At 41.4% G+C, this 12,509-nt stretch overlaps 2 protein-coding genes and 1 long non-coding RNA gene across 3 annotated transcripts; 1 reads left to right on the forward strand and 2 right to left on the reverse strand.

The window, feature by feature from the left end:
- Positions 1-637: 637 nt before the first annotated feature.
- Positions 638-6,588, reverse strand: smim29 (small integral membrane protein 29). The gene is made up of 5 exons (XM_041845128.1): positions 6,490-6,588; positions 5,505-5,820; positions 5,323-5,348; positions 4,514-4,619; positions 638-1,871 (listed from the first exon to the last, which is right to left on the reverse strand). The coding sequence occupies exons 2-5, from the start codon at positions 5,610-5,612 to the stop codon at positions 1,803-1,805; spliced, it is 309 nt and encodes a 102-aa protein (XP_041701062.1). The 5' UTR covers positions 5,613-5,820; positions 6,490-6,588; the 3' UTR covers positions 638-1,802.
- On the forward strand, positions 5,951-8,327 carry LOC121537521. The gene is made up of 3 exons (XR_005995094.1): positions 5,951-6,032; positions 6,518-6,654; positions 8,051-8,327. It is a non-coding gene; the product is annotated as an uncharacterized LOC121537521 (long non-coding RNA).
- A 1,839-nt stretch (positions 8,328-10,166) lies between these two features.
- LOC121537270 (suppressor of cytokine signaling 2-like) lies at positions 10,167-11,343 on the reverse strand. Its single transcript, XM_045206843.1, has 2 exons — positions 11,085-11,343; positions 10,167-10,746 (listed from the first exon to the last, which is right to left on the reverse strand). Exons 1-2 carry the CDS (start codon positions 11,227-11,229, stop codon positions 10,622-10,624), a joined length of 270 nt encoding a protein of 89 aa, XP_045062778.1. The 5' UTR covers positions 11,230-11,343; the 3' UTR covers positions 10,167-10,621.
- Between the last annotated feature and the right edge of the window lie 1,166 nt (positions 11,344-12,509).

The following is a 12,509-nucleotide window of genomic DNA, read 5'->3' on the forward strand; positions in this document are numbered from 1 at the left end:
CCTACTGTGAAGCATGGGGGTGGAAACATCATGCTTTGGGGCTGTTTTTCTGCAAAGGGACCAGGACGACTGATCCGTGTAAAGGAAAGAATGAATGGGGCCATGTATCGTGAGATTTTGAGTGAAAACCTCCTTCCATCAGCAAGGGCATTGAAGATGAAACGTGGCTGGGTCTTTCAGCATGACAATGATCCCAAACACACCGCCCGGGCAACGAAGGAGTGGCTTCGTAAGAAGCATTTCAAGGTCCTGGAGTGGCCTAGCCAGTCTCCAGATCTCAACCCCATAGAAAATCTTTAGAGGGAGTTGAAAGTCTGTGTTGCCCAGCGACAGCCCCAAAACATCACTGCTCTAGAGGAGATCTGCATGGAGGAATGGGCCAAAATACCAGCAACAGTGTGTGAAAACCTTGTGAAGACTTATAGAAAACGTTTGACCTGTGTCATTGCCAACAAAGGGTATATAACAAAGTATTGAGAAACTTTTGTTATTGACCAAATACTTATTTTCCACCATAATTTGCAAATAAATTCATAAAAAATCCTACAATGTGATTTTCTGGAAAAAATATTCTCATTTTGTCTGTCATAGTTGACGTGTACCTATGATGAAAATTACAGGCCTCTCATCTTTTTAAGTGGGAGAACTTGCACAATTGGTGGCTGACTAAATACTTTTTCCCCCACTGTACATGACATTCACAAATGCAAGGAGGAAAGGAAGGTAACTTAGAGCACATGTAATTCAAGGATGAATCACTGGTCACTTATTTCTTTAAAGATATTGGTGGCTGAGGTTTCCTGAGTACTGTATACAGTCAGGCCTACGGCATTCTTCGAATGGGATTATTCCGCTAGAAGAACAATTATCCTGGTGCCCTGTCTTCCCAACAGGACATTTTTAGGGCAGTAGTCACAGCTAAATAGTGGAGAGGAGTGGGTGGGGTAGGGGGAGGTTGGTTGACAAGCTACATTCATTTGCCATCTCTTCTCTCTACACATCCTCCTTCTGATTTCACCACCTTTTCATCATAACATACAGTATCTGGATGATGACGAGGAGGAGGTATTCTTTTGGATGCTTTGATAATGGTATTCAATGTGCCACAAACAGGGAACCAAAACAGTAACTTAAGGACTCAAACTGATTGATTGCATACCTTCTGTGTAACTTCTATGACATTGAAACGTGAGGGACATAGTAAACTAAATTTACACCACTAAAACTAGTAGTACAACGGTAAGCATCCCACCAAATGTCAAGGCTTTGCTAATCTCACTGGTATACTACTACTTAAAACAGCAACAATAGACATTTTAGGCAAATGTAACACCCCCATGTCTAGTCTGGATTGATGGTACCATCTTAGCTTCAGTAACTCCCACATCATAACACACAAACACAGTTAAAAAAAAACGTGAATAAATAATCTCAAATAAATAAATGTCCACCAGTAGTTAGCCAACATGTCGTGGTTTAGGGTATGGTGCAGCTTTTGGGCACACGGGCATGGCATCAGAGGTTCACAATCACATAATAACCAACCTCCCCTTAGCTTAGAGGCTGACACTGTACAAAGTAAATGCTCCAACAGAGATGATGATGACTGATGATGAGGAGGAGCATGACGGTGGTAATGACAAAGTCTGTGATGATGCGGAAGGCATGACAGGCTGTTCTCCACACTTGTCCATGCTTTTCCTAAATCCCCTTTGTGTTGAATGATTGACAAATCTGGCATCTCAAGGGTTAACTCCACTGATCTGTATGATGTCACAGATCTATGTCCTGCTCCAACACACTCATGCATGGGTATCTTTCATCAACAGGGGACGTTGCTGCTGGTAGGATCGTGCCCAACCCTTCACCACCTGAAGACACAAAGTCACATACTAGATTTCAGATAAACTCAGGCGACAGTCATTACTGTTGTATATGGCATGCATTTGAAATAAACACTGTGTGCAAATATCTTAAGTGACCCACAAGGTGTGCCTACAGCTGAATTGACTTACACCAGTGTTGGAAACGACACCTCAAGCTCCAACAGATCCAGCTAGGGGAGTTTTTCCCCACGCGGCCGACACGCAATTTATACCGCGCAGAAACGTAAAGTGATAGCAATTCGGGAGACAATATTCTCTGGGAGATAGAAAGACATCCGACGCGCGGTCAGGATGCTACAAACTCTTTTCACATATAAGCGAGGGTGCATAGTCATACCGCATCTCTGCAAAATAAACCTATCTTTACATTTTTGTCATTTAGGAGACGCTCTTATCCAGAGCAACTTACAAGAGCAATTAGGGTTAAGTGCCTTGCTCAAGGGCACATCGGCATATTTTGCACCTAGTCGGCTTGGGGATTCAAACCAGCGACCTTTCGGTTACTGGCCCCACACCATTAACCGCTAGGCGACCTGCGGTTGACCAAGTTCTCAAATAAATCTCTACATTAGTTAATATCGTCATTCATCAAATATTTTTTAAAGGCAGCACTGATTATCCTACAGCTCCACTTTCAGGACTGATCTTTTATTAAAATATATACAGTACCAGTCAAAAGTTTGGACACACCAACTCATTCAACGGTTTTTCTTTATTTTTACTATTTTCTACATTGTATAATAATAGTGAAGACATCAAAACCATGAAATAACACACATGGAATCATGTAGTAACCAAAAAGGTGTTAAACAAATCAAAATATATTTTATATTTGAGATTCTTCAAAGTAGCCACCCTTTGCCTTGACAGCTTTGCACACTCTTGGCATTCTCTCAACCAGCTTCATGAGGAATGCTTTTCCAACAGTCTTGAAGGTGTTCCCACATATGCTGAGCACTTGTTGGCTGCTTTTCCTTCACGCTGCGGTCCAACTCATCCCAAACCATCTCAATTGGGTTGAGGTCAGGTGATTGTGGAGGCCAGGTCATCTGATGTAGGGCGGCAGGTAGCTTAGTGGTTAAGAGCGTTGTGCCAGTAACCGAAAGGTCGCTGGTTCTAATCCCAGAGCCGACTAGGTGAAAAATCTGTCGATGTGCCCTTGAGCAAGGCACTTAACCCTAATTGCTCCTGTAAGTCGCTCTGGATAAGAGCGTCTGCTAAATGACAAAAATGTAAATGTAAATGTAGCACTCAATCACTCTCCTTGGTCAAATAGCCCTTATACAGCCTGGAGGTCTGTTTTGGGTCATTGTCCTGTTGAAAAACAAATAATAGTCCCACTAACTGCAAACCAGATGGGATGGCGTATCGCTGCAGAATGCTGTGGTAGCCATGCTGGTTAAGAGCTCCTTGAATTCTAAATAAATCATAGACAGTGTCACCAGCAAAGCATCCCCACACCATCAAAACTCCTCCTCCATGCTTCACGATGGGGACCATACATGCAGAGATCATCCGTTCACCTATTCTGCATCTCACAAAGACACAGCGGTTGGAACCAAAAATCTCAAATTTGGACTCATCAGACCAAAGGACAGCTTTCCACTGGTCTAATGTCAATTTCTCGTGTTTCTTGGCCCAAGCAAGTCTCTTCTTCTTATTGGTATCCTTTAGTAGTACTTTCTTTGCAGCAATTCGACCATGAAGGCCTGATTCAAGCAGTCTCCACTGAACAGTTGATGTTGAGATGTGTCTGTTACTTGAACTCTGTGAAGCATTTATTTGGGCTGCAATCTGAGGTGAAGTTAACTCTAATGAACTTATCCTCTGCAGCAGAGGTAACTCTGGGTCTTCCATTCCTGTGGTGGACATCATGAGAGCCAGTTTCATCATAGCGCTTGATGGTTTTTGCGACTGCACCTGAAGAAACTTTCAAAGTTCTTGACATTTTCCGTATTGACTGACCTTCATGTCTTAAAGTAATGATGGACTGTCGTTTCTCTTTGCTTATTTGAGCTGTTCTTGCCATAATATGGACTTTGTCTTTTAACAAATAGGGCGATCTTCTGTATACCACCCTACCTTGTAACAACACAACTGATTGGCTCAAACGCATTAAGAAGGAAAGAAATTCCACAAATTAACTTTTAACAAGGCACACCTGTTAATTGAAATGCATTCCAGGTGACTACCTCATGAAACTGGTTGAGAGAATGCCAAGAGTGTGCAAAGCTGTCATCAAGGCAAAGGGTGGCTACTTTGAAGAATCTCAAATGTAAAATATATTTTGATTTGTTTAACACTTTTTTGGTTACTTCATGATTCCATACGTGTTATTTCATAGTTTTGATGTCTTCACTATTATTCTACAATGTAGAAAATAGTAAAAATAAAGGCAAACTCTGGAATGAGTCCAAACCTTTGACTGGTATTGTATTTTTTTTTTTTACAAAGATGAAGCACAAAGCTGCTCCATTTGATACTACTACATTAAATAAAAAGGCCTTTATTTATGCGTGGCCAATGTCGCCATCTAGTGTTTGTAAAAGTGCCACATAGGGAAGGATCTCAGATGTTACTGCAGCCTTTCAATTGATTCATAGACGAAGACGAGGGTGAAATCATACCTTCGTATCTTCCTCTTTCCACAGCATTTCCTGTTCAACTTCATGTAATTCTTCGGAGGGGTCGTAAGTATAGACTGGAAGCAACTGGTGCCGGAGCCTGTCAATTCTGAAACACACAATAGGAAAGGAGTGTACCGTGACAAGGTGACCAATGCAAGAAGACAATTTCTTGACATTATTGTAAGATTTCTGTGTATTGTTCAAAAGGAGTTGGCCAATTTAAAGGTGCACTATGCATAAATCACTCCACCATTTTCTGTTTGCTAAAATTCTAATAGTTTATTTGACAAAACAAGCAGCCATTGTGTAGAGAATCCTTGTACCATCTAAACCGCTGTGAAATATATTTTCCATAACCAAAAATATTGTATTTTCATCTGTTTAAAGCTGGTGTAATTAACCGAAAGTAAAAGACACAAAAACTCAATTTAAGAGAACCATAGAAATAGCACACATAGAACAGATCTACCGCTTCTTATTTATGTATTTTTATTTTACCTTTATTTAACTAGGCAAGTCAGTTAAGAACAAATTCTTATTTACAATGACGGCCTACACCAGCCAAACCCGGAGGACACTGGGCCAATTGTGCGCCGCCCTATGGGACTCCCAATCACGGCCGGTTGTGATACAGCCTGGAATCGAACCAGGGGGTCTCTAGTGACGCCTCAAGCACTGAGATGCAGTGCCTTAGACCGCTGCATCTCTATGTGAATTTGCCAGGTCACCCAAAAAGTTACATAATGTAGCTTTAATAAGTAACCATACACCTGCTGAGAGTAATAAGAAAGAGAATAAAAGGAAGTTACCTTCTCTTCTTGCGCACATAAAGCACCTGCAATAAAAAAGATAACTAGTTTAGCTGGTTCAAATAAAAATGCCGGAGTTGTAATGCAGTCCTTTTATAAGCTCTTAAATCAAAAGCTTTAACTCATCAAAGTAGTACTTCTTAACTGTATGCCAACATGTGATGTCCCTGTTAGCCACTCACCACAGCTGCAACTATCCCGATGAAGGTGATCAGGAAGAATGGTACCAACACGGCGCTGACTGCCACATCCCCGTCTATGGTGGCAGGGGGCTGAGTAGTGCTGTTCATTGCATATGTGTGGGTGGAGGGTGGGTCAGGGGCTGCTAGGCTGTCCCAGCCAGGCTTCAGAAGCAGCAAATCCCCAGTCGGATTGAGAAGTTAGGCGGCAGCAGTCCTCTCCTCAACCAGTTTCCTCCCAGTTGCTTTTGCCTCATCCTTGTTGCTCATGTGACTTCCACATGGTCTCTCCCCTTTAACTAATCAGTGTGAAATCTGCCTGAGAGGGCCAAAAGACCAACAAATATATAATCACATGGTTAGGCATATGAGAAAGAGGGGGAAAAGGCTGAGAAATCTTCACCCAGATTTGATATAGATAGATCAAAGAGCACAGAGTAAATAGTTTCACTCACAACAGCTAGCTATGATGGCAAGCTTTTTTATGGAGGCCTCAAATCTGCTTTCCAGCCACGGTTTCCACGTGAAATGGTAATAGTAGAGAGCATATGACCCATAATAGAAGTCACATTTTACCCATCTGATTTAGCGTTAGCAAACTAATACTCACATTTCTTGCTAAATTATTACAAATAATTTAAAGATTCACACTTGGTTGTATGACGGCTTTGGGTGGCCAAAATCGTGTAGCATAAACCGGGCTTAACCCGATGTTAGGTAACCTAGTAACTAGCTGTATTTCTTGGCTCGTTAAAGTTGTTATGTAAGCAATGTCGTGCGTTTAGCTTGCTGAATTGAGCAGCTCCAGCTAACGTTATGTCACAGATCAACCTGGTAGCACAGCTTTTGGCTTGCGCAGCTCAATTTATTTTTCACTTTGGCGTATTGCAAGTGTCTTAGAAGAGTCCCACTGCAGATAACCATATTGCTAGCTCTAAATTGTGTCCAATTTACCTTAATCAGGAAAGTGGTTGTAATGAAAACTCACCGAATGTTACTCCTCTGTCACTTTGCAGCTAGCCAGGAAGAAAACAAAATAGCCCTTTGATTGACAATCCAAATCACGAACGCAAGGAATGGGCGACGGAGGAATGCAGCCAATGAAGCGTCTCTGGAACAGACAGAAGCTGAGTGCTATGCACCTGATACGTCGGTACGTGTCGCCAAACTCATACTGTACACCATTTAAGGACCGTCAAACCAATTTACCAGATAGTCTTTGGTATATTAGTAGGCCTGTATATTGTGTTAAGTTCAACTACAAATTTTTCTTCTTTTGAGGGTAGTTGTATGGTGGGTTGAGATTTAGTTGTATGGGGTGAAATTGAACGTCAGTGGCCTTAACCTCTATCTCGAGGACCCAGAGTTTTTTTCTGGCCAGGTAATGTGATCAAGAACAACTAAAGACCCCAATCAAATGCAGCAATATTGTTTCATTTTTTACTGGGCATATTGCAGTAGAAATGCCTTTCTGCGCCTTGTTTAGCATGTGGTGGCAGAGTTGGAGTATGCATGCATATACGCTTGAGGGGCTAGGAATGTATGGAGGAAGGAGCGGTGGAAGAGGTAGTGGGTGCAGCAGTGAGAGGGTTGACTCACAGCATTTCCCTCCTTCCAGGAATATAGACAGACGGAATTGCAATAAACTAATTATCAGAACAACTCTTTTGTGCATCCCTCTCCCTCCCTCTCTCCATTGGGCTCTGCTCCACCAATCCCTTCCCCTCGCTAGGCCCTGGAAAACAGAGAACAAGCTCATGTGAACAGATGACTCCATGTCTGGCACAAAGGCAGCCAGTTCAATACCAAGAACTGCAGGCAGACACAATGAGAGAAGGCACAGGGCGGATAATGGACAAAGCTTGGTCAAATTGGGGGGGAAACCAACATGTACATTGTGAACCATAGAGTAAGGAGACCATGGTGACTTATGGTAAACGTTGGGAAAAAGATGTGTCTTTGTTCAGGGATGGAGAGAATGGAGAAAGTAAAGAGCAATCATATTTGGCACTGAGAAAGTTTGTCCTGATGTGAGACCTCCACTCATGTTGGTGCTTGGAAGATGAAATCATCTTTGCACTTGTGGGTCTATGTAAACCTAAATTAATTCAAGGCATGGGCATTTACTGTACATCTACTTGTTGCTCTGCTGTTTATGCGTGTTTTGAATCTAGAACATTTTGATTATTTGGGCAGTTCTAAAGAGCCTATCTACAGCGGAGTAATTTGTGTTTGTTTATTCAATATATCATTTTTTTAAAATACGATATGTGTTTTCATTAATCATACCTGCTATTTCAATAATGTACAGTGTTTTGTTCAAGGTCAGGGTCCTCTAAGGAAGTCACTTACTGGTAAGTAAGCAGTAGATAAGAATGTGTAGTAAAGCTATAAAGAGCTGTAATAAAGATGTTTGATTAGACAAGAATGAATATGGCAAATTATTGTGGAAAAGGGCATGAAAAGTGATTGTTCAAAATCATCTTAACCCGCCACACTCTCTTTCTCTGTCTCTGTCTATTTTTCTCTCTTCCTCTCTCTTTCTGTAGTTGGGGCTTTGAGTGGGAATCCGGTGGATGTGAGTTGTGGGTGCAGCAGCCTCCAGGAATCCTCATTCCAGGAACTGAGTTATTCAATAGGCTCAACAAAAACACACACCGACACACAGGCACAGACTCACTCAGACACATTCAGACACACACACACCTCTGCATTAGTGAAAGATCATATTACTACAGCATAAGCCCCAACCTTCTCTGTGCACAATCACAGTATCTTTCTGCAATGATGTAAGCTGCGAGGGGGAGATTGTTTTTGTACAATAATCATTGAATGTCCACATTGAAATTAAAGGAAAAATCTGAGACACTTCACAAAGAGTCTGTGGTTGAACTGGAGTCAAACAGAAACAGGCTTAATCATTCTGGGAAAGGTAAAAGACTCCCCCCACTCTCTGCAACACACACTCTCTCTCAGTTTCTATGGTTTCCTCAAAGAACACTGCATTTTCCCTGTCTTTATCTTCCTAGAAAGAGCGGTGAGCTCAAGCTGAGCTGAGTAAACAAGGTCAAGGGATTAAGCAAAATACTGTTAAAATGCACTTTTGCTATTCTCAATCATTCTCAAGAGGCAGATACAGAAACAGTTATAAAATAGGCAGTTATAAAATATCACATTTCTATGGCTTATCTAAAAAAATGAGATTCTCTGTGACAAAATAAATAGATTAAGCTTATACTTGAATTTCACATTAAAAAAGCAGAACGTTTCATGGAAACACAAATAATGATCCATTCATTTTACATATCTTTTAGGTTTACTTGGTTTATTGTAGCCTCCCATGCGAAGCTTATAGTACCTAAAATGTTCTGTAACATATTCAGCATAATGACTAAAAACAACAATTCTATATTTAATTATATATTCCCTCAAGTCCAAAATCATGACCAAACAGACAGTGATTGTTTAAAAACCAGTGCAAGATTTTAATGCTACCTGTAAAACAACGTAACCAAAGTATATATCCACAAGAAAATTGAAAACATGCCACACTCTCTTACATTACATTCTTACATTGTTTCAATTGGGCAATTCCCCTGACCTTGAGACATAGACCAGTTATCATCATAAAAATGAACAACAATATTAATATTAATCTTCAAATGGTTGCAAATAACATAAGTGCACACTCATTTACACTGTACATAAGGCAGTGTAGGAGGATATGAGGAAGTATTTTTACAGTTTGTTATTGCGTTATTCCTCAGTTCAAGAGATGGTTATTTCAGCATCTCGAAGATCCATAAAGCAACCCCAATTTAGACCTGAAATTGAGTAACAAAATGACAGTCTTAAAAAATAAAATAAAAGTGTGATCAGCTGAAACTACACAACCTTGAAGTTACACTGCAGGATTCAGAGAAAATGGGAATGGATAGGACACTCAGATCAGCCACCTTTGCAGCATAAAGACATATCCACTATAAGACAACTAAGGCAAGACGATAGTCCGGAATCCTTCATCAATCAAATGTATTTACAAAGCCCTTTTTACATCAGCAGATTGATATTCATAAAAAAAATCCCTATAATAAAAGCCATGGTATATCAGATCACTTGGTTGAATAGTGTATAGTGTTTTTAATGAATGTGGTCCATTATGCAATAATCTTTCCTCAATACTGTTTATAGAACAATAACAAAGCTTTTATCTATTCCCCTTTGGCATGTTCTTCTGTATGTAATTTATTTCAGCATTCCATTTCAGTACTCCCAATTGTTAATTTAGCTAACCTAAGATAGTAATAAGTAGGTGAATTTTGCCTCTGATACATAGCGGTTAACAGCATTGGGCCAGTAACCAAAAGGTCGCTGCTTCGAATCCCCGAGCTGACTAGGTGAAAAATCTGTCGATGTTCCCTTGAACAAGGCACTTAACCCTAATTGCTCCTGTAAGTCGCCCTTGATAAGAGCGTCTGCTAAATGACTAAAATGTTAAAATACACATAAAGAAATCTGCTAAATTGTCATCTAGGAACCAGCATGTATACAGCAAAGGAGAGCCAATTTTCAGCACTACATTAGGACATTGATCATCGATCATTGATCGAAATTGTCCAATTTAACAGTCTAATTCAGGAATATCAAAACATCAGATGAACATTTCCTACAGCACAAAAGGGTATTCCAGCAAGAAGTCGTGTAGCCGCCCAGGCAAGGGTAAGTCCTGGTGGCAGCGAGAATGCTGGTTAATAGTGACGTGGCAAAGGTGCTGGAGACTAGGGGAGCCTTTTTTTTTTTGTCATTTAGCAGATGCTCTTATCCAGAGCGACTTACCTTTATTTTTTGTCATACTTTATATTTATATTTACTTTATGGAGGGGCCGGGTGAGCTTGAGCTGCAGAGTTTTCTCTGTAGGGGGCAAAGGGTTTGCCCCTCCTGTTCCATTTGAGCCCAGAGTCTCACCTTTTGACTGGCCAGATGCTTGTAAGTCAAGGCATAGTGCTGCATCAGATCTACAGCACCCTCAAACTGCCGCAGTCATGGCCGTGCCACAATCACAGAGTCAAAGCCAAACATGCCAGTGGTGTGCTCTATGCGGAGGTGTGTGGGGCCAAGGCTAGTCTTCACAGAGGGTGAGGAGGTAGCCCTGGTAGGAGCTGTACCACAACAGGAAAGTTCCCTCTGGAGCTTCAATCAGAACTTGTTTAGCCTGAGTAGCTGTCAGGGGGCCCCAGTACCAGCCTGAAAAACACAGAGAGAGGGGAGCATGTGCAAGAGGGAGATGGACATGCGGCTAAGAACACTAGATGCATAAGTGTGCAATAAGTTTAGGCTGTCAAACATTCTTTACATATTGTCATCTGAATTTAAATGTTAGGCTACATTCATGTCTGATATAGCAGACTATAAAGTTTCAATTGTGATAATTGTTTTTATACGACATTTCAATCTGTTGTAATGCAATATGGCTGTAGTCTGAATATTCTAATAAAATTGAAAATGTGTTCAAAGTCCCTACACTGTAACTGAACTAGTCCATAAATCGAAATGTCGGCTTACAATAATGAAAATATGCTAACCTGACTCCTGAAGGTGAGACATGGCTCTTTGCAACCGTGCGGCATCCTCTCTTAGTCTTGACTCAATTCGAGGTGACGCCAGCTTGCAGTCCTTTAGCCGGATTGCGTTGAGGGATTTGTCGGGGGCACTGGTCGGTATATTCATTGGGCCTGACGGTAATGGTACACTGGAGGATTTGAGCGTCCGATGGTTCTCAATTTGTTTATTGACTCAAGGTCTGGTAGGAGTCACTGTCCGCTATTTTAGACATGCACTGTGTGTGACACATCCAAAATCTTAAAAAGAACGCAAACAGACACACAAATAATCTACAGTGCATTCGGAAAGTATTCAGACCCCTGGACTTTTTCCACATTTTATTACGTTACAGCCTTATTCTATATATATAAATATATTAAATATTTTTTTGCCCTCATCAACCTACACCATAATGAGAAAGCGAAAACAGGTTTTTATAAATGTTTGCATATTTATAAAAATATATATTTTAAAAAATACCATATTTACATAAGTATTCAGACCCTTTGCTATGAGACTCGAAATTGAGATCAGTTGCATCCTGTTTCCATTGATCATCCTTGAGATGTTTCTACAACTTGATTGGAGTCCACCTGTGGTAAATTAAATTGATTGGACATGATTTGGAAAGGCACACACCTTTCTATATAAGGTCCCACAGTTGACATTGCATGTCAGAGCAAAAACCAAGCCATGAGGTTGAAGGAATTGTCCGTAGAGCTCCGAGACAGGATTGTTTCGAGGCACAGATCTGGGGAAGGGTACCAAAACATTTCTGCAGCATTGAAGGTCCACAAGAACACAGTGGACTCTTAGACCATGAGAAACAAGATTCTCTGGTCTGATGAAACCAAAATTGAACTCTTTGGCCTGAATGCCAAGCGTCACGTCTGGAGGAAACCTGGCACCATCCCTACGGTGAAGCATGGTGGTGGCAGCATCATGCTGTGGGGATGTTTTACAGCGGCAGGGACCTGGAGACTAGTCAGGATCGAGGCAAAGATGAACGGAGCAAAGTACAGAGAGATTATTGATGAAAACCTGCTCCAGAGCGCTCAGGACCTCAGACTGGGGCGAAGGTTCACCTTCTAGCAGGACAACAACCCTTAGCACATAGCCAAAACAATGCAGGAGTGGCTTCGGGGCAAGTCTCTGAATGTCCTTGAGTGGCTCAGCTCGAGCCCAGACTTGAACCCGATCTAACATCTCTGGAGAGACCTGAAAATAGCTGTGCAGCGACGCTCCCCATCCAACCTGACAGAGCTTGAGAGGATCTGCAGAGAAGAATGGGAGAAACTCCCCAAATACAGGTGTTCCAAGCTTGTAGCGTCATACCCAAGAAGACTCAAGGCTGAAATCGCTGCCAAAGGTGCTTCAACAAAGTACTGAGTAAAGGGTCTGAATAC

The sequence above is a fragment of the Coregonus clupeaformis genome, chromosome 24, assembly GCF_020615455.1.
Source record: "Coregonus clupeaformis isolate EN_2021a chromosome 24, ASM2061545v1, whole genome shotgun sequence".
In the NCBI taxonomy this organism is placed as follows: domain Eukaryota; kingdom Metazoa; phylum Chordata; class Actinopteri; order Salmoniformes; family Salmonidae; genus Coregonus; species Coregonus clupeaformis.

Bases quoted from the DNA above. Each gene is read 5' to 3' on its own strand.
- LOC121537270 (XM_045206843.1), bottom strand. From the start codon at position 11,229: ATGAATATACCGACCAGTGCCCCCGACAAATCCCTCAACGCAATCCGG. The intron at 10,747-11,084 runs GTTAGCATATTT...TGTGTTTTTCAG, and splicing joins GTCTCACCTTCAGGAGTCAG to GCTGGTACTGGGGCCCCCTG.
- smim29 (XM_041845128.1), bottom strand. From the start codon at position 5,612: ATGAACAGCACTACTCAGCCCCCTGCCACCATAGACGGGGATGTGGCA. The intron at 5,349-5,504 runs GTGAGTGGCTAA...TTTTTATTGCAG, and splicing joins TCGGGATAGTTGCAGCTGTG to GTGCTTTATGTGCGCAAGAA. The intron at 4,620-5,322 runs GTAACTTCCTTT...TGTGTGTTTCAG, and splicing joins TATGTGCGCAAGAAGAGAAG to AATTGACAGGCTCCGGCACC.